This window comes from Myotis lucifugus, unplaced genomic scaffold (genome assembly GCF_000147115.1).
Source record: "Myotis lucifugus unplaced genomic scaffold, Myoluc2.0 scaffold_222, whole genome shotgun sequence".
NCBI lineage: Eukaryota > Metazoa > Chordata > Mammalia > Chiroptera > Vespertilionidae > Myotis > Myotis lucifugus.
Window position 1 is genome coordinate 1450215 of NW_005871270.1, and position 22154 is coordinate 1472368.

At 40.2% G+C, this 22154-nt stretch overlaps 1 protein-coding gene across 5 annotated transcripts in view; it reads left to right on the plus strand.

Annotated features, from left to right (window-relative positions):
* The window catches only part of EIF2B3 (eukaryotic translation initiation factor 2B subunit gamma), a 96307-nt gene that overhangs the window by 47404 nt on the left and 26749 nt on the right, over positions 1-22154 (plus strand). For all 5 annotated transcript variants that reach the window (XM_006098180.3, XM_014463837.2, XM_023761931.1 and 2 more), the window contains 2 exons: positions 509-620; positions 16975-17064. In XM_006098180.3, coding sequence (XP_006098242.1) covers positions 509-620; positions 16975-17064 — 202 coding nt within the window. The remainder of the gene's footprint in view (positions 1-508; positions 621-16974; positions 17065-22154) is intronic.

Genomic DNA, 22154 nt, shown 5'->3' on the forward strand with positions numbered 1-22154 from the left:
CTGGGAGCCAAAACGGTGGTAGGGCCAAGAACTTATATATCCTTGCATCCCAAAATGTTATATTTGGCTTTATCAATATCTTTTCATACCAAATATTCAATTATTATCATATGCAATATATAATGTATATATAATTATTTTTCTGAGCTATGTGAGAATAAATTGCCAGGCATCATTCCCTTTTGCCTTTTAAATACACGAAAAGTGTGTCCTTTCCCCTCCACCCACCTTCCATAAAGGACAGATCTCTAAAATAGGAAATTACATTGGCACAATACTTTAACCTATAGAACTTATTCAGAATTCACAGTTAACCTAATAATATCCTTTAGAGCAATGAAAAAATTTGACTGCCTCTGTTTTAAACATTGTAATGAGTATGTGCTATATAACACTCAGTTCTGTATTTGGTTCCAAGAGAAATGTGAGCAGGTACCCTCTTCCCTGACTTAGTCATACAGGCAAAGCAAATGTCTTTGTTTGATATTCCTTCTCTTGTATGATTCAGTGGAGCAGCGTGACTTCATTGGAGTGGACAGCACAGGAAAGAGGCTGCTCTTCATGGCTAATGAAGCGGACTTGGATGAGGAGCTGGTCATTAAGGGATCCATCCTGCAGAAGTAAGCCCTAGGGTGTTTCTTATTGGCAATTCTTCATGTCTTAAAACAAAATAAAACCACCCAGTGGATGGGAAAGAGTTATGAAAACTAGATTATACTGTGTGAAATTAACAGAAGAATGTGAATGTTTTCTCATGAGACAGTATGAAGACTTTCTTTCACCACACAAGCTTAGCTTTTCTGTGTCTTTTCTTGCCAAGGTAGAGTCAGATCCTGCATAGGAGTGGGGCAAAGCAGCTGTGGGGAGAACAGGGAACAGGACTGTTTTTCTGACAATGTTATAGAGCTTCCTTTTTTATACAAGTTACTATCTTAACCATTTTTTGAGTGTACATTTCACTAATCTTAGTATATTCACATTGTTGTGAAACAAATCTCCAGAACTTTTTTTATCTTGCAAATATGAAGTTCTATATCTATTAAACAATAACTCTCCATCTCTTCTCCCCAGCCCCTGGTAAACTACCATTCAACTTTCTGTTTCTATGAATTTGACTCCTTGCAATACTTCATATTAGTGAATCATAAAGTATTTGTCTTTTTGTGACTGGCTTACTTCATTTTGTGTAATGTTCTCAAGGTTCATCCATGTTGTAGCATGTATCAGAATTTCCTTCCTTTTTAAAAAAAATATTTTTTTTAAATTAAATCTTTATTGTTCAGATTATTACATTTGTTCCTCTTTTTCCCCCCCATAACTCCCCTCCTCCCAGTTCCCACCCCACCCTCCGCCCTCACCCCCCCCTCTGTCCTCATCCATAGGTGAACGATTTTTGTCCAGTCTCTTCCCACATCCTCCACACCCCTTCCCCCCCCCCAAGAATAGTCAGTCCATTCCCTTTCTATGTCCCATATTCTATTATAATCACCAGTTCATTCTGTTCATCAGATTATTTATTCACTTGATTTTTAGATTCACTTGTTGATAGATGCGTATTTGTTGTTCATAATTTGTATCTTTACCTTTTTCTTCTTCCTCTTCTTAAAGGATACCTTTCAGCATTCCATATAATACTGGTTTGGTGGTGATGAACTCCTTTAGCTTTTCCTTCTGTGAAGCTCTTTATCTGACCTTCAATTCTGAATGATAGCTTTGCTGGATAAAGTAATCTTGGTTGTAGGTTCTTGGCATTCATCACTTTGAATATTTCTTGCCACTCCCTTCTGGCCTGCCTAGTTTCTGTTGAGAAATCAGCTGACAGTCGTATGGGTACACCCTTGTAGGTAACTGACTGTTTTTCTCTTGTTGCTTTTAAGATTTTCTCTTTGTCTTTAGCCCTTGGCATTTTAATTATGATGTGTCCTGGTGTGGTCCTCTTTGGATTCCTTTTGTTTGGGGTTCTCTGTGCTTCCTGGACTTGTAAGTCTATTTCTTTCACCAGGTAGGGGAAGTTTTCTGTCATTATTTCTTCAAATAGGTTTTCAATATTTTGCTCTCTCTCATCTTCTGGCACCCCTATAATTTGGATGTTGGTACGCTTGGAGCTGTCCCAGAGGCTCCTTACACTATCTTCGTATTTTTGGATTCTTTTTTCATTTTGCTTTTCCGGTTGGGTGTTTTTTGCTGCTTCGCATTTCAAATCTTTGACTTGATTCTTGCGATCCTCTGGTCTGCTGTTGGGAGTCTGTATAATATTTTTTATTTCAGTCAGTGTATGCTTAATTTCTAGTTGGTCCTTTATCACAACATCGAGGGTCTCACTAGATTTCTTGAGGATCTCACTACATTTATCGGCGGTTTCTAGAAAGTTCTTGAAAAACCTTAAAAGTGTGGTTTTGAATTCTATATCCTGTAGTTTGCTTTCCTCCATTTCTGTCATTTGTGTCCTGTTTCTTTGTCTCCGCATTTTTTTATGCTTCGCTGTGTCAATAGAGTGGCTTTCTGTGCTAAGTGTCCTATAGGGCCCGGTGGCTCAGCCTCCCCAATTACCTGCGGTAGACACTCTTGGTGCACCCCCTTGTGGGCTTTGTGCACAGTCTTGTTGTAGTTAAGCCTTGATTGTTGTATGTAAAGCTGGGAGGATTTGACCTCCAGGCCAATTGGCTGTGAGAATCAGCTGTGTCTACGGTGGGAGAACTTCTGTGCTGAAGACACCCTTATGGGGCAAGACTTGCTTCAGTGGGGCTTTGGTGTTCACTGAGTCTGCCCCCTGAGTGTGTTCCTTATGGATCTGCGGAGTTATAATTGGATGGTCCCACTCTGCCCACTAGGTACACTGGCTCTTGGATCTAAGGAGGTGCTAATCTAGCCTCTGCCTGAGGCCACCCTGCAGAAGCCAGCTGTAAAGCAATGCAAGTTGCCCTGGGGCCTTGGGCAGCTGCAGTTTGTTAAGTAATTTTTAGATTACAAAGGGCCGGGCCTTTCATATGCAAAAGCCTCCTTGCCAGGCTTGGGCGGGGCAGAGCCCCAGGGGGATCAACTGGGCCAGCAGAGCGAGCAGTATGGCTGCTCTCAGTCCTGTCCTCAGAGGCCCCGGCAATTGCTGCGTGTGCCTCCGAGAGAAAGCTGCCCTCGAGTTCCGACCGATGCCAGACAGTCCCGTTTCTCCCGTATGAGTCTGGGTTTCCAGAGACTCTCCCGGAACTGGAGCTCAGAGCCTGAGACTCCCTCCCGATTGAAAAAGACAATCGTGTCCTCATCCGCCAGCCCTCTCCACATGCACCTCTGCACATTTGTATTTTACTTCTGCACCGCACCTCCTCTGCGTCTCGGTATGCTTTTCTCTTTCCTTCTAGTTGTAGAAATTCCACTCAGCCAGCCTTCCTGTGGTTCTGGATGATGTCTGTTCTGTCTTAGTTGTATTTTTGAAGTGGTTGTGCAAGGCAGCAATCTCCAGTGTTTACCTATGTCGCCATCTTGGTTTCTCAAGAGTCTAAAAGATATATATTGGCCAGCACCGGTTTGGCTCAGTGGATAGAGCGTCAGGCTTCGGACTGAAAGGTCCCAGGTTCGATTCCGGTCAAGGGCATGTACCTTGGTTGCGGGCACATCCCCAGTGGGACATGTGCAGGAGGCAGCTGATGGATGTTTCTCTCTCATCGATGTTTCTAACTCTCTATCTCTCTCCTTTCCTCTCTGTAAAAAATCAATAAAATATATTTTAAAAAAATAAATAAATAAAAAATATATATATATTGATATTAATTTCCGAGAGGAAAGGAGAGAGAGAGAGACAGAAACGTCAGTGATGAGAGAGAATCATCAATTGGCTGCCTCCTGCACACTTGCCACTGGGGATCACGCCCACAACCCAGGCATGTGCCCTGACCAGGAGTCGAACCATTACCTCCTGGTTCATGGGTCGATGCTCAACCACTGAGCCATGCTGGCCAGGCTCCTTCCTTTTTAAGGTTGCATAATATTCCATTGTATGTCTATACAACATTAAAAAAAATTTTTTTCATTAATCCTCACAAGAGGATTTTTTTCCCCCTAAAGAGTGGAAGGCAGGGAGGTGGTGGGGAGAAGAGAGAGATAAGCATCAATGCAAGAGAGATACATCGATTGGCTGCCTCCTGCACATGCCCCGACTAGGGCTGGGGATCAAACCTGCAATTCAGGTACATGCCCTTGACTGGGAATCGAACCCACAATCCTTCAGTATATGGGCTGACACTCTAACCATTGAGCGTACCAGCCAGTGCAAGAATTCATCTATATTGTATCAAAATTAATAAAACAAGAATGAACAAGACCCAAAAGAATTAGCATGCCAGCTGTGCAAATATACACCAAACAAAATGAAAGCAAGAAAAATGCCCGGCAAAAGACAAAGAACCTACCCTGAAAAATAATAACTCAATGAATAGAAAGAATTTCTTTACAACTCTACAACTATAAAACAACTCATTAAATGTAGATTTTATAAATAAAATTTCAGTGATGAGATGATAAAACAACAAATTGAGGTAAAAGAGTATAGAGAACTAAGAAAATAGAGGACCAAGTAACTTAATTTCAGAGTTAACTAATAAATTTTAAAATAACAGAATAGTAGATACCAATGAAAATCAAGTTATTGACATGAAGGAAAGGTTTGAGATATTCAGTGATTTAGATGAAAAAGAAAATGATTAATAGTTACAGAGAATCACCCCAGTGTAGCTCAGTGGTTGAACATTGACCCATGAACCAAGAGGTCACCGGCTTATAAAAATCAATAAATATTCTTTTTTTAAAAAAATATACAAGAGCTAATAAATATGATTAGAACACCATACATAGATGAGGTTGGAGATATCACACACAAAAATGGGGAATCTATGTTGTAAGGTTCTCAGTGTTCTTCTCCCACTTGGTTCCTAAATACTAGCAACCAGGACTGCACCTGTCAAGCAAGGACAGAAGAGAATTCTTCTCTGGTATCAGACAGTCTAAGAGGAAAGACCTTAAGATACAAACATCGGGGAATTCCCAACAGATAACCCACCTCTTAGCTAATCCTACATTAAATTTCAAAGTTGAAAAAGCCCACCACATGTTCAGTGCTCCCAATCAGTGGGAGAAGAACACTGAGAACCAGATATTGCGCGCGCTGGTGTGGCTCAGTGGTTGAGCATCGACCTATGAACCAAGAGATCATGGTTCAATTCCCCGACAGGGCACATGCCTAGGTTGCGAGCTCAATCCCCAGTATGGGGCATATAGGAGGCAGCTAATCAATGATTCTCTCTCATCATTGATGTTTCTATCTCTCTCTCCTCCATTCCTCTCTGAAGTCAATAAAAAATATGTATTTTTTTTAAAAGCCCAGATCTTCTGTTGGTTTCCTAAGACTAGATTGCATTTTTTGTTGTTGGCAGGTTTTTCCCTCAATTCTTCTAACTTGTAATCTACACCCCAGTGATTCAGGATTTTTGGAGTATAGTTGCAATAGGGCAGCTGGCTGGATAAATGAGCAATAAGATCTTCTTCCCCATATTCATATGACCCTCTGGGGCATTGTGCTCCTCCTGGCCTCAGTGGGATGGTGGGTAAAAGCTAATTAGATTCAGATTTTTTTAAAACATGTTTGAATATGAGAATCCAATACTTCCTATCCTTTTTTTAAACTGAATTTCCAAAAGTGAGGACTAGTTCCTATTAGTCAAACACTAAATCTTGAAAAAGGCCTCGGTGTATATATATCTGGGGTCACCAGAAACCTCTTGTTTTAAAGTTTTCTTACTTTTGTAGTGATTGTAGGAGAAAAGGACATTTGTTTTCTCCCTGTCTGAGAGAGGATGAAGTGTTTGCTTGATTGTAAGGAAATGTTGTTTTGTTGGGCTTCAGGCATATTTGGTCCTAGAAAGTGAGATAGTGTATGATGCTTGTTGGAGTAGGAATCCTGCTAAGCCTATAGTCAGGTACAGAAGCAGTCTCCCCAGCAAGCTGTCTAGTCATCAGGTAGTACTTGACTTTAGTGGGTCCAGATTCTTACTACCTCAGTGTATTTTTTAAAAAGCAGAAAACCTTTTCCAAATGTTAACTTGAAGTATTACTGACTTGGAGAGGCATTATATGTAGTGGAAAAGAATGTTGCTGGTAGAAGGAGCATGGGATTGGAAATTCAAGTCTAGAGAATTTGAAATTTAGTCTTGAGACAAAACAGCTATATGATCTCGAGCAAATCACTTTGCTTCTCTAAGCCTCGGTTTTTCCAACTAAAATTGACTTAGTTCTTTAAAGACGGTCCCCCCAGTTCTAAATTTCCTGTTTTATTTCGGAAAGACATGTGTTTTTAATATTTCATAAGTTAAAGGTATTTGTGCCAAATATTTAATAAGAAAATCATGTAGCTTTTCTCTAGTGTTGTGTTGTTTTCTTTTGAATACTAGACAAGGAGTTTTTTTCTACTGGAAGATTAATGAAAAATTAAAACAAGCTTCTAAAGGATATATTTAAAATGGAATAAAATGTTCACACATTCGTCTTGGAAAGTTTAGACATTTATATCTGGGAAGACAAGGACTTGAATCAAATCTCGAAAATCATGGCCAAATTTGTATTTCTGGGATGATGAGATGATGAGAAATGGGTTTGTATTCTTGATTATTTTCCCAATGGAAAGTCTTGAAATGCTATTTACTTAACATTAGTATCCCCATTGCTGCAAACCAGCCATAAATTCCTTAAGTACTTCTCTAATTTTGCAGTTTTGGGGGGGAGGAGTGCAGAGGGACTTGTAGAAGTCAGGATCAAGAACTTTCCCCAAGGTATTTTGTCCAGCACACACAGCGAGACTTTTATTCTTATTTTTCTATACTTTTAACTCTCACGTCTATAAAGTCATATAGATAGGTTATTTGTAAAAGAACCCATGTCAGCATCCTTAAGCCTTTTCCTTAAGCCAATTCCTGATCATTTCAGGGCTTCTGCAGTACAAATCCGGTTGCTACTCAGCTTTCCTTAGAGCTGGTTTAGATTTCAGCTTTCTTGGATATGCTAAATCTGTTACCACCATCCTTCTGCTTGCCAGATTTCAAATATTGTTTCTATCCTCTCTTTTCCTAATCTTTGCTCTTGGGGGCTATGCCTTTTTAAAAATAGTAACACCTTTATTGTCACTTTAATGAGCTTTCAAAAGGAATAGGGCTTTATGCCTATATTTAATCTGCCATGTTTACCTAGAATCCTGTTTCCTTCATTTCAGTCCCATTATATCTTTCATTCCCTTACCAGCCCTTCCTGCTTGCCTCCCTACCCCCTCTCTCTTTCTATCCCTCACTTTTTTCTTCATCCAATCTAAAATATATGCTATATTACTTCAGGCATTTCCCTCCATATCCTCACTCATTGTCCTTTTCTTGTGTCTGCCCTCATAATCTTCAACTTTGGATTACGTTAACATCTACTTTGTCTACTTCTACATCTGTTCTATTAAAGACTTCAGAAGAACTATTATGCAATGTTGCAAATTGGCACCAACTTACAATGTTGTAAATTCATATTTCCAATCTTAGCTGAGCCCTTAGACCACTCCACATTCTTACACCTGTCCTAGACCACCTTCTCACTTCTCTCAGCAATTGTTCTCAACCCATTCCACTTTCCTATCTCAGGAAATGACCCTGCCTCCTCCTTCTGCAAGAAAATCCTGGCTACCAGATGCTGATTTTCCCAGCATACTATCCTACCCATGATTTTATCTTCACTCAGACCCACCTTCAATTCCTTTTTTCTAACCTTAGAGGAAGAAGTTTCTGTCCTCCTATTTAAGACCAGTCCCCTAACTATGTCTGTACCCCATTTTCCTCTGCCTCCCCTAGAACTGCTCCATCAGTTTTTCCAACACTCTCCAGAATTTTCAACTTTTCTTTCTACTATTTCTTCCCCCTCTACCTACAAACACATTGCTTACAGGATAAACTACAAATTCCTAATGCCCTCAATCCTCTAACCAGGCTTACCTCTCCAGCCTTATATTTCACCATTTCCCAAATGCAACCCCATACTCGGCACTCCACCATAAGTTATGGAGAGTGGCTTATAGTTCCCTGACCCCTGCATTCCTTTTTACACCTCTGTCCTTTTGCTCTCACCATTCCGAGCACTTCTTCAGCCAGTTACCCTTTTCTCCCTGGCTCAATACCCGCTCTTCCTTTAAGACTCAGCTCATATAGCACTTCTCTGTGAAACTTCTTCTGACCATTTTCACACTAGGCAGAATTGAGAATTGACCCTTCTTCCTTTGTGCCCTCCTATATTCTATAGAAATGTCTAGATAACATCTGGAACCCTTTATTGCCTGGACTATAAGTTACACAAGGACAGTGATTGCTATCAGTCATCCAGATCAACAATCAGAAAGGAAATCTTGCCGAAACCGGTTTGGCTCAGTGGATAGAGCGTTGGCCTGCGGACTGAGAGGTCCTGGGTTCGATTCCGGTCAAGGGCATGTACCTGGGTTGCGGGCACATCCCCAGTAGGAGATGTGCAGGAGGCAGCTGATCGATGTTTCTCTCTCATCGATGTTTCTAACTCTCTATCTCTCTCCCTTCCTCTCTGTAAAAAATCAATAAAATATATTAAAAAAAAAAAAAAAAAAGAAAGGAAATCTAGATGTGGACAAGAGCAAGAACAAAACAAGGACCACATCTGTCTTTTATTGCCTTCAGTCTCATTGCTGTGGGTAATCTGCGGGAAAAGCTGGTATCCTTCCCTACAGAGCTACACAGTGCTTGGCTCAGGACTCAAGAGAAGCTGAGGGAGGATATCTGTCAGGATCTAGAGGAGCTGCAGGACTGGATACTGTTCCATGCCTACTGGGTGAGCAAGTATATCAGTGACATCATGTGCAAGTAGACACAGTACTTGGCACCATCCATCGACCTTCATAGCATTAAAAATGTGACTACAGCTTTACTTCTGCCCCCTAAATGTCACACAGAATATCTCTTGGGTCCATCACTGACTCAGAACCTTTCAGAAAAGAGAATTTTGCATAAATAATTCCAGCTCAACTAAATCAAAACATACAAAACCAGCATAGCGTGTATATGTATAGTTATGTGCTGCTTAATGACAGGGATTCGTTCTAAGAAATGCGTCGTTAGGCGATTTTGTTGTTGTGCGACCATCATAGAATGCACTTACATAAACCTACATGGTACAGCCTACTACACATCTAGGTTATATGGTATAGCTCTGTGGTCGGCAAACTGCAGCTCGCGAGCCACATGCGGCTCTTTGGCCCCTTGAGTGTGGCTCTTCCTAAGCCTTAGGAGTACCCTAATTAAGTTAATAACAGTGTACCTACCTATATAGTTTAAGTTTAAAAAATTTGGCTCTCAAAAGAAATTTCAATCATTGTACTGTTGATATTTGGCTCTGTTGACTAACGAGTTTGCCGACCACTGGTATAGCATATTGCCCCTAGACTATGAGCCTATACAGAATGTTACTATACAAAACAACACACAAGTTTTGTAAATCAACCACAAGAGAAAATGATACAACCCTAGACAGTTTTGTTCAGTGGATAGAGCGTCAGCCCACAGACAGAAGGGTCCTGGGTTCGTTTCCAGTCAAGGGCATATAACTCGGTTGCAGGCTCCTCCCCGCCTGGGCCCTGGTCGGGGCTCCTGCGGGAGGCAACCAATGGATGTCTTTCTCTCACATCAGTATTTCTCTCTGTCTTTCCCTCTCCCTTCCACTCTCTCTAAAAATCAGTGGAAAATATCCTCAAGTGAGGATTAAAAAGAAGAAAAAAAAAGAGAGAGAGAGAAAATGATGCAATCCAGAGACACGATAAGTATGAGATGTGTGAGCCAGCTGCTCTTGTAACACGGCATACTGTTTTACAGCAAGAGTATACGCTAAAGTAATGATAAAAAGTACGGTATAGTAAACACATAAACCAGTAACATGGTCACTTACTCTCATTATCTAGTATTATGTACTGTACATAATTGTATGTGCTATACTTTTATATGGCTGACAGCACTGTAGGTTTGTTTACTCCAGCATCACCACAGACATGTGAGTAATGAGCTGTGCTATGACCTTACGATGGCTATGACGTCAATAGGCCATAGGAATTTTTCAGCTTGGTTATAATCTTATGGAACCACTGTTGTATATCTGGTCTGTTGTTGACTGAAACATTGTTGTGCAGCACATGACTGTTTACTTAAAACAATAACTTTCCATGGTTTTTTATCACCTAAGAGACAAAATCCAAACTCCTTAACTTGACATCTAAGAGTCAGAGAAGGCTTTTTGTGCTCTGGCCTCTGCCTAGCTCTCCAGCTTTAATTTTTTACTATTTATCCTGGGATTTTTTTTTTCATTACCACTTTGCCTTTGCATATACTATAGTTCCTTGATCTGAAATATTCTTTTCCTGCTTTGACTGCCTAGCAAATGTATCCTCCTCTTTCAGAACCCACCCAAGCTTCATCCACCCCTGAGAAACCTTATCCTATGCCTGCTTCTTTAGACATCTCACTACATCCTCTTCTGTACTGAGCTCCCTCCATTAGCATGTACCACAGTATACTATAAAATGTTTTCTAACATGTAGTCTTCCCTACTAGATTGTGAACTCCTAAGGAGCTCTGTTTATTTCAGCTCTGTGTCCCTGGTACCAAAGCACAGTACCTGGCTCATGATGGTAATTATAATGGTTATTTAATGAGTGCCCGATATACAAGTACCAAGTACACACTTCAAGTAATTTCTAACCATCCTAATAACTCTGCAACAAGTAGGTAATATAATAGATCTCAATGTTTGTTAAATAGAATAAATTAATGAATACATTATCTATTATCTAAGATTAAAATTTGCAATCATTTTCCAACTTTCTCTTAAGGGAGTGGAACTTTCTCTGTAACTGAAATCTTATATAGAAGCCTAAGATATAAACTTAGAACACAGGGTTATCCTTATTCAGGCTTCCCTTAGCAGGTCCTGAAGCACCTCCACAAAACTCTAGGACTAACTGAAGCACAGCACTCCGTTTTATAATAAGAAACTGGCATGAAGAAAGATTTTGTCGTATTTAATGGTGAGGTCAGAACTAGAGCCCTCTTAGCCATTGCTCTTTTTACTACACCAAGCTGCCTTTCAACTTTGATTTAGCTCACTATTAAGCCAATGATATCATCACAGAATATAGGTGGTCATTAGTCTCAAGATATTGAATATACTAGAGACATAGGAGATGATTTTGTGTTATACACCTCTACCTTTCCCTGTACGCATAACCTGAGACCTGCTTCCCTTTTTTTTTAAAATCCAAAATGTACTTATTTGGGATGGTTTGCCACTCATCTTGATTCTGGGTGCTTTTAGTGCTGCTTCCTTCTGAAGGAACATCCTCTGGAAGCCTTGCTTTTCCTCCTGTAGGCTGGCAGAGGACAGTGGGTCAGCCAACACAAAAGTACTGTTTGTGCATGGTTGAAGGTGGTGGTGATTTTATAGACTCCTGGGCATTTCACACCCTTGAAGTAGGAATTGGGGCTCTGCACCAGGTACTTCTTCTTGTGTTTCCTCTTCTCTCTGGGAAGGGATGAAGGAGATCCTTAGCAAGAAGCAAGTTGTCGTGGGGAAGTTGTCACCACTGGAAAGCAAAACCTACTTCCTTTAGAATAAAGATCAAAATCTTTAACATGGCCTAAAACCTCTCCAGCCTCATCTTGTGTATCTCCCCATCTTGTTATCTGTGTTTTGTCAGTACTGGGCATCTTTAGTTCCTCACACTCACCAATCTGCCTCAAGGTCTTGTCACCAGCTATTTTTCTCTGCCCCGAGTGCCCATCTTAGTTGCTATGCCCCTTTCACTTGGCTATCTCTCTCCCTTCCTTCAGGTCTAAGCTGAAAGGGAAACTTCTCATATCTCTCAGCCTGAGTGAAGTCCCCCATTATATGCTTCTGTAGCATTCTGTGCTGCCTTTTACAGTTATTGCATACTTGCAATAATTTATGTTCCGGTAAACTGTAAGCTTCATGCGGGGTCATGTCCATTTTGTTTACTGTTATGTCCCAAGTGCCTGGCATATAGTACGTATTCAATTAATGTGAACTAAAATAATTTCCTTTTGTTTTTCTGTCAGTACAATGAAGAGAAGCACGTTTACTGTCTGCTGCTTTGAGTCCAGGGCTCGCACTCCAACACTGCCTTTCTAGGAGAGGGCCTGAGCACCGACGATGCCAGAGCCCACGCTGCTGCATAGGCAGACCTTTGATTTGGTAGCTCCATGTGCACTCCTAACGATCAACAGCCTGTCGTTCCTGCCCCTTCCCCTGCCATTGAGAGCAGGCATTTGGGGTGGTATGGCAAGTACTTTTTTATAAAACAGCTACCAGGTACTTAGGCAACAGGTACTTGCCCCAAAATCTGCCTCATTAGAATTGTAGATAGCTAGTAAGTAGCCATGCTTCATGGGTCATCTTCTTTCCTCTACTTCTGAGCAACCTTGATTATTTCAAGCATACCTTGGTCTTTAATTTCTTTTAAATTATAATGATTAGGTAGTAGGAAATTAGCTCTGACTCTTCGGGGGCGGGGGGAAAAGATGTTTTTTTATTGGAATAGGTTTCAGATTGCCAAATAAAGTAGAAGGTGACTGTCTGAGGAAGGTTGTTTGTATTGTTGCATTGAACCCTTCAAGATGGCTAAGTTATCTTGGGAGGTTTTTGTCCTCATTGGAATTGTTGCTTCTGGTTCTTATGCGTTACTGACCTGCTTTCATGGAGCCTTTCCTGGCAAGTCACAGAAGACCTTTATGTTTGTTCCAAAATGAAACCTCCTTCAATGATAATGCTGGAGCTCATAGCCAATCCCAGACCAATATAAGGTCATATACTCCATGCCCCTGGCTCATTTTGTTTGTTACTTAAGAAGTTCCTGCGACTTACATTGATCACAGGACAGAAATGGTTGTGCTGGAGGCAAGATGATGTAGTCTCTAAACCCTCTGCTATTCTGCTCCTGTCACCTCTGCTCACACCCTCGAACAGGCCACTTTCTCCTGTGCTCACTGGCACAGCTACAGCTTTCATCGCTGTCCAGTGGAAGGTGTGAGCATCAGGGCTGCAGCCTTGTGTGCTGTCTCCTCCATGGGGGAGCACGTGGGCAACTTGCCCTCCATCCCTCCAGCTCCTGTAGCAGCTGGTACCAGTGACCCTGCCAAGGAGCTAGGAGCATTTCTTAATATCTGCTCTCCTGCTTCCCAAGAATGTATGAGGGAACTTGAAGGCAGGTTGATAAAGAAATCTCTCTCCCTCTCCCTTCCAGTCTCTCTAAAAATCAATGGAAAAAATACCCTCGGGTTAGGATTAACAAAAAAAATATATATTTTTTTATGTTAATTAAAGAGAAGAAAAAAACCCATGGGAGTTTCACAAATGATCTTATAGTCTTTAAAGATTAAATTTTTATACCACATCTTGAACTTTTATTGTTATTTTATCATTGAAAGGATTCCCACAAATTTTTCACATATTTTATTTTTTATTGTAATGGACTTTTCCTGTGCTTGGAAAATTATGTTTTAAATTACTTTACAAACATAAAATTTCAAGAATTTCTAATTATCTTACTCATTTCTATTCACTAATTTCTTGTTTAAATTTATATTTTATTGATTTTTTACAGAGAGGAAGGGAGAGGGATAGAGAGATAGAAACATCGATGAGAGAGAAACATCAACCAACTGCCTCCTGCACACCCCCTACTGGGGATGTGCCCGCAACCAAGGTACATGCCCTTGACCAGAATCGAACCTGGGACCCTTCAGTCTGCAGGCCGATGCTCTATCCACAGAGCCAAACCAGTTAGGGTAATTTTTTTTTTTAAATATACTTTTATTGATTTCAGAGAGGAAGGAAGAAGGAGAGAGAGAAACATTAATGATGAGAGAGAATCAATGATCTGCTGCCTCCTGCATGCTCCCCACCGGGGATTGAGCCTGCAACTTGGACATGTGCCCCTGAATGGAATCAAACCTGGGACCCTTCAGTCAACAGGCTGACACTCTATCCCAGGGGTGGGCAAACTTTTTGACTCGAGGGCCACAATGGATTCTTAAACTGGACCGGAGGGCCGGAATAAAAGCATGGATGGAGTGTTTGTGTGAACTAATATAAATTCAAAGTAAACATCATAAAAGGGTACGGTCTTTTTTTTTTTTAGTTTTATTCATTTCAAACGGGCCAGATCCGGCCCGCGGGCCGTAGTTTGCCCACGGCTGCTCTATCCACTGAGCCAAACCAGCCAGGGCTATTTACTAATTTCTTACTTTATGTTAATCAAACCCAAAGCCTCTCTGGCTCAGAACTGTCTGCCAGTTACCCAGGTATTACTGACACTCTTTGAGGCTTTTAGGTTTTGTTTATTTTGTTTTAAAATGTCAATCCTTATTTCTCATGTAATTCAAAAATAATAGAGTGAAATAAGAAACCCACCTCTTTGGCAACTTAAATGCAATTAGTTTCCCAGTTCCAAGATTCACATTCACTACAAATTTGATATGAAAGGAAAAAAATATATCTGAATTGCCCATCTCTATTTCTTCATTGTCTTTCATATTTGTACCTAATTCTCTAGCCTTGAGTATTCTAAATTTTGGGGACATTTTTTTCTTTAAAATGGGAGAATTTTTTTAACCTATTTTATGGGGTGAGAGTAAAAAGTTGGAAGAAATATTTATAAGCTATAAAATGCTATATGAATGCTCGTGCCATATATGCTAGGAATTGATAACAGTTTACAAGATGGTTATTCAGAATTTTAATTTATTCCTTTCCTGGCTGTTTTATAGCAGTTGACCTCTGCTATAAAAATGAGAGTAACATATCTACTTCATGAGGTAGTTGTGAGGATTCAGTAAGTATAGGTAGAGTGTGTTGAATGATTCAGGGAATTTGTAAACCAAGAGACTGAACAGGAGAGTGCAACTTTCCAAATTGGTTAGATCAAGGAAGAGAATTATCAGTGTGGACTTCAGGGAAAACCCTGGTAACCACATTCATCCTGAGGAATTTCTTAGAAATCAAGAATCTCAGAAAGTTAGGATTGAGAAGTAGCTTCTCCTTTCTTCTTCATCATCATTGTATATATTAATTGGCTTGTGTGTGGAATGTATGTGTTATAGGTGTGGGATAATAAGTCTGACTCCTCTGTTGCTCTTTTCAAAGAATTTTGTTTGCCTTTCTCCCAAAATAATGGAAGCCCAGGGTAGTGCACCTTAATTTATTTGATAAATTACTTCTAGGGTATCTCAATCCCATGAGAATAATTTTCCTTAAAGCTATAAGCCAGTCAAAGCAAAGTAACGGAGTAGAAGAAAAATGACAACCAGGCAGCTATGATTGGAATCTTTATTTTCCACCCTTTTCTCCTTCCTGTCAACTGTCTGTTTTTATTAAATAAAATGACCTTGGAAATTACAAACATGACATTTCTTTCTTTTTATTACCCTCGCCTAAGGACATGCTTTCATTGATTTTAGAGAGAAAAGAAGGGAGAGAGAGAGAAAGTGAAACATCGATGGGTTGCCTCGGATACCCATTGAACATGCCATATGAGCTCCCACCGGAGCTCGAACCCAAAATCCAGGCATATGCCGTGACTGGGAATCGAACCACAACCTCTAAGTCCATGGGTGACACACTGGTCAGGGCAAGCATGACATTTCTTGAGAATGAAACCAAAATCGCAAACTAAAATAGACAGCAATCAGGCAGATGCCTTAAGTTGACCTAATTTATTCATTTGTTTGTTTATTCAATAACTATTTATTAACGTTTACTCTGTGTGAAATACAATGCTAAGAGCTCAATCTACAAAGATAAATCTCTGTTCTCAGGGAATTTTCAGTCTAGTGCAGTGGTCGGCAAATTGCAGCTCGCGAGCCACATGCGGCCTTTTGGCCCCTTGAGTGTGGCTCTTCCACAAAATACCACGTGTGGGCGTGCACATACAGTGCGATTGAAACTTCATGGCCCATGCACAGAAGTCGGTATTTTGTGGAAGAGCCATACTCAAGGGGCCAAAGAGTCGCATGTGGCTCGCGAGCCGCAGTTTGCAGACCACTGGGAGAGACAAATAAATAGGCCATTATTTTAGTGTATGATAAGTTGTCTGATATAGGTGGGCATAAGTGTGAGAGCACAAACTTGGGTGAAGGTTTTCTGGAGGAAGTACTACTGGGGAAAGTCCTGATGAATAAATAAGTAAGAGTGGGAGTTAGAGAGTATTCGTAGAATTTTACTTCAGCGTCTGTGAAAATGGAGTAACACAACCCAAATCCTGGAGTAAAGTATGGCCTGCAGGAAGTGGGGCAGTTGAAGTAGAAGCAGGAAAAGGTTAGTGACAAGATTTGTGTGTAGGAGCAATAGAATAGAAGGTGGCTTGCCAGTGATTTGATGGCTTATTGATTTTGGTTTAATGTCTTTAGAAGCCTAAAAGCCTCATAAAATGTGAAATAGGGTTTCTTTAAAGAAAAGACCTGTTCTGTGGTTGGATCAGAGCTAGTATCCACCATCTTGATCTCCCCAGGATGGGGTATAGGCAACATAGCTCTTAAAATTTTTCTGATGCCGCCCAGCTGGTGTGCCTCAATGGTTAAGCATCGACTTATGAACCAGGTCATGATTCAATTCCTGGTCAGGGCACATGCCCAGGTTGTGGGCTTGATCCCCAGTGGGGGGCCATGCAGAAGGCAGCCAATCAATGATTGTCTCTCATCATTGATGTTTCTATCTCTCTTTCCCTCTTCCTTCCTCTCTGAAATCAATAAAAATATATTTAAAATATTTTTTAAAAGAAAATGAAAAATAATTTTTTTTTCTAATGCCTCCTACCTAATAATATGATAGAACCCATGTTACCTGATTGTGAGCCCCTTCTCTCTTTTCTTTTTGCAGGCACCCTAGAATACGTTTCCACACAGGCCTTGTGGACGCCCATCTCTACTGCATGAAAAAATACGTTGTGGACTTCCTAATGGAAAATGAGTAAGAAAGAGGGGGGTAGAGTCAGGTCCACAGTGCTAAAGCTACTGTCTGACTTAGTTAACAGTTTTAAACCTTGATAATGTTAGGTAACCAGTTTTTATAAATTACAATTTATTTTCACCTTTGTTCTAGAAATGAAATCATGTTATCAGCATCTTGTTATTTTGTCTGTACCACAGAGTCCCCCACTTGTATTTTTGGGATCTATGTTATAATAAACCAGAAAAATATTTTTATAAAACTAATAGTAACCTATAATGCCTCTTTCTGCACAGCTCCAAGCTGTTCTTGCTTTCTTCTGTAAGGGTGAGCTCCCCAACTCTAGTGCTATTTGTCTCTAAGTAGATGTCCTTTCCCTAGGCAATTATTCCATAGGTGGGCCCTCTTGGCAAAGGGCCAGAGAATTCTCTGAGAGGAGGGAAAAAAGAAGAGCAAGTTTCTCTCCAATGTTAGAAAAGAAGTCTATCTCACTGAGTGAACAAATTTTTGTACTTTTCTGATTTTGCTTTGAGAACAGAACTGTGGGCTTTAACAATTCCCAGAGACTGTGTCTGCCAGATCACAGGACTTGGGTTTCCAGAGGGAAAACCTCCTTTTGCTATTGGTCTCAAGGACTTTTGATAGGAAATACAACTAGAGTCCTCAGGGGAACAGGTGGGAAAAGATTTAATAAGCATATGGGTAAGAAGAGGAGCAGCTCCTCTCCCTTGAAAATCCAGCTCCACCCATCTCATACAAAAGCAGAGAAAGTAATGTGATGAACTCCCATAGATCCATCACACCGCTTCAATAATTATCAATTCATGGCCAATCTTGTTTTGTACCCATCTATACAACGTCACACCAGATTATTTTAAAGCAAGTCATTATGATATAACTTCATCTGTAATTTCAGTTGAATTATCTCTAAATATTTCAGTATGTATCTCTAAAACATAAACAATATTTTTCTGTTTTAAACAAAGACCTATACCATTATAACCCCCCCCCCAAAAAAAAAATAATAACAAAAACATTGCTTCCTTAATACTACCAAATGGGATTATAGCTTTTGGTGTCTGGATACCAGGATAACAATATCTCCTTTGTAGCTCTTTTGGCCACCAAAAGTAGCTGTTCCCATACCTGGCAAGTATTGTGCAGTGATATGTCCCTTAAGGACGAGCCTGAATTTGGTGGGTTTGGGGCTTCTAGTCAGAAACCCTGCCAAATAGGACTTTCTCAGAACCTGCTGAAATAGAGAGTGATTCAGAGCCTCAACTCAAACTGCCTCCCCATTTCAAGATCTGCTAAAGATACCCTCATCTCTTTCTTCCCCCCATCTACCCTTCACTTCTCAGAGTTTTTGGGAATAAAATCATTATATTGAAAATTGACAAATTTCAATATATTAGGGAAAACGTAAAGACATAGCAGGACAAATTAGAATGGTACTCGAGGGAGATTCTTTATTCCTGGCTGATATAGTGGAGGTCTTGTCTGAAAGTTGTGGGAGATAGGATTGAGTAGGTTGGTGGGAGCAGCATGTAGAAGACCTTGAAAGCTAAGCAGGGAGTTATAGATCTTTAAACAGAATAGTCCCATATGGAATGAGCAATGATGTAACCTGGCAGGAGAACATAGATGATTCTGGGTGGGAAAGAGAATCCTCCAAGGGAAGTAGGGGTCATTTATAATTATCTAGCTATGGAGTGATGACTTACTTAGGGAAGGAAAGGAAAAAGTAAATCTAGGAGATGCAACTTCAAGAAAAGACTGCTTTAGCAATCCTTTGTTATTTTTCACCTATAAAAGTTAGCATATTCTGTCCTGTGCCTTTTTTAGTTGTTGGCATGTTAATTCTTCCACCAAAATTCTTTGAAATTAGATACCTACTGGATTTGTAAGGCATTCGGTATACAGGTGTGGACAAAAGTAGGTTAACAGTTATGCATACACGAAACACAGTTTACTCTTGATTATTTGTTCTTTTGTTATTATTCTTTTATTATTTATGTATTATTTTCCAGATGAGCAACTGTAAACCTACTTTTGCTCACCCCTATATGTTTGGTGAATGGAAGGAAAGGAAATGTACTAACAGTTCAAACAGCAGAAGTAATTTGGTACATCAGCAATGAAAAAAGAGATGAGGATTTCTGCAGTTGACTAAGTTAAAAAACAACAACCATTCTGTCTACTCTTTGCTAATGTATTCCAATTACTTTTCAGAAAAGATTTTACCAGTTTATACTCTGACTCCGTTTGTCTGAGAGTAACTATCATCTCAAAGCACCCTTAGTAGTAATGAGAATTATTTTAAATCTGCTAATTTGATTGGGGGTTAGAAATTGCAACTTGTTTTAATTTTTATTTCTTTAAAAATATTTTTATGTTTCTTGAACTTTTATATCTATTTAGGCTATTAATCCTTTGTTCTATTGGTAGCAATTATTTTTTCTTTTTAACTTGGTCGAGTTGTTTATTTACAGCTAGTAGTCAAGTCTGTTGTTCTTTGTGATTTCTTATTTCTTAGGGGCTTATAATTTCATGAGGTGGGTGTTTCTGGGAAGGTTGTGTACAAGAGGAAAGGGAGAGAGTGAGGTTGCCTGAGTTCAGGGCAGTGAGTGGACCCAGCTGCCAGTCTACGGCCCCAAGGTCAGGATGTTCACGATGATTGTTCACAGGGGCCTGTCCCACTTCTTAGCACAGCTTTGAGCTGTCTCTACTTTGAGTAGGAAACAGGAAGAGTACTTTTGGCCTCCATTATGCTGCTAAGCCAACTGCATTAAGGGAATTGACCTGATGTTCAGTACCAGCAGAGGCAGGTGGGAACGGGCAGGACTGCTTCACGTCCTCTCCTCATCTCACTGGCTGATCTCCTTGAAGGGCTCTGCCTAACGGGCTGTGTGCCAAGGCTTGTTTGCTTGCATCTTGCAGTGACAGTTTTGTTTGGTCCATAATGTAAATGTCATGGCTCTGAAGTCCCCCAGCTGTCCATGCTTTGTTATTTCTTCAAAGGGAACTGACTTGTTTTCCACCAGAGGGGACCAAGGAACATTTGCTACCCACACTGGTTTGATGCATTAAAGGGGAGGAAAAGAGCCAAAAGCAAATGTTGTTTCATTCTTTGTATTCATATGGAAATTTTTAATCTCCATCAAAGGAGCAGAAGAAAAATCACATTGAAATTCAATACAGGAGCTTCCAGCTTACACAGAATTTTTCAAAGATGTTTGACTTGATCCTTTACAAAATGACAAAAACCATGAACTGTGTAGCTTCAGGGTTCATAACTTTACTTACCCTCCTCAGCCTCTGCCTCTGTCTTCCTTCCTACCTATACTCCATCTGTGTGGTCCTGTGTCAGCCTGAAGAGCTTCTTTGAATGGGAATTGGGGGTGGAGGGAGTATACTAGTAGAGCAGCAATCAGATTTATAGAGCTGTTTTTAGAGTCTTGTTACTTACTGGTCTACCTGCCTTTAGTCTCCTTATTCCAGGCCTATTTCCACTGCTGCCAGAATTATCTTACTAAGAAATAAAACTGATCATGTCATTTTCCTGCTTAAAAACTACCACAAAAGCTTCCATGGTCTGCCTCCCTTATTACCTAATCAGCCTCATCTCCTTCTACCCTTCTCCACTGGATTACGCTTTATTTTAAGTCAGAAACTATATATTTCAAAGGCCTAGCACGGTTACTGGCATATTAATAGATGCTTGTTAAATGCTAATTAAATTAATTCATAATTTAAAGTTCTAACAAGGTCACAGTGTGAGAGAGAAAATTAAAAATTATGTGCAAGTCTTTCATCCCTCTGTGGTTTCATTTCCTTTGCTCGGTAAAAATCAAACATGTACTCACTGTACTAAGGATCAGGTCCCTTCATCCCTGTTACAGATTCCTGTCTCAATAACCCATCAGGAAGCACCATGCTTCCTGAGACCCAAAAAGGCCAAATGAAGGAGAGTTACAAAGCTCTTAGCCAAAGTAACCTACTACATGTAATGTAATGCAATGTAAAAATAGTACTGGAATTTGTTTGCTCCTGGAAGTTCTTTTATACATTGATCTTTGATCTTAATTTCTGTAAGTAATTACAGAATATGATTACATAAAAGTAAACTGAAGTTAACTTTGTTGTAGAAATTCTTTGATAGCCATTGGTAAATAAGTACATTTAATATGAGGGAGCCCACTCTTTTTATTGTTTAAGATATTACATATGTTGCCTTTTTCCCTGATTGCCCCCCCACCCGCCACTCCTTCCCCCAGGACAAGCTCCCACCGCCCCAGTGTGTGTCCATCGGTTATGCTAATATGCATGCATACAAGTCCTTTGGTTGATCTCTTACCCCCCTCCCCTACCTTCTCTCGAAGGTTGGACTGTCTGTTCAGTGTTTCTTAGTTTCTGGATCTATTTTTGTTCATCAGTTTATGTTGTTCATTATATCCCACATATGAGTGAGATCATGTGATATTTATCTTTGTCCGGGAGCCCACTCTTAAGTAGATGGAAGGGTCAGCGGACCGAAATCCCAAAGGGGGCCTGCCTCAGGATGGGCTGCGGTGGATCCGCTCTTGACTTTGTGCAGGAAAGATTTCACAATACAAGTTCAGGTGACTTTGAGAGTGTGTTTATTAAAGCTGGGGACAGTGAAACAAAGGAAGGACTTGGGGAAGAAGAAGCAACAGGAGAGAGTCTAGGGCAGGGGTGGGCAACCTTTTTGTGAGTGCGTGCCAAAACCAGCAAAATCTCTGACTCAAAAATTCTTTCTGCGTGCCAACCCTTTTTTTTTTGGAGAACATGTCACGCCTACTTGATATCTCTTAAGGGCGCACGTATGGGAAGAACCTTGAAAAAAATAAAAAAAATTCTTTCGAGCGACAAAAACACAGTATATGATGAATGAAAAATACTTTTTTTTTTTAATGTATACATGTTATGAAAAATTATTTTATTTATCTAAGATGGCCCCCCCACTGGAATTTTATCTGAAAAAATAAAAAAAAAGTCGATATTAAAGAAAAAAATTTGTAAATGGGAAGATTATAAGAGATGGTTTCGTGTGCCCAACAAAAAGTTACTGGTGTGCTATGTTTGGCACG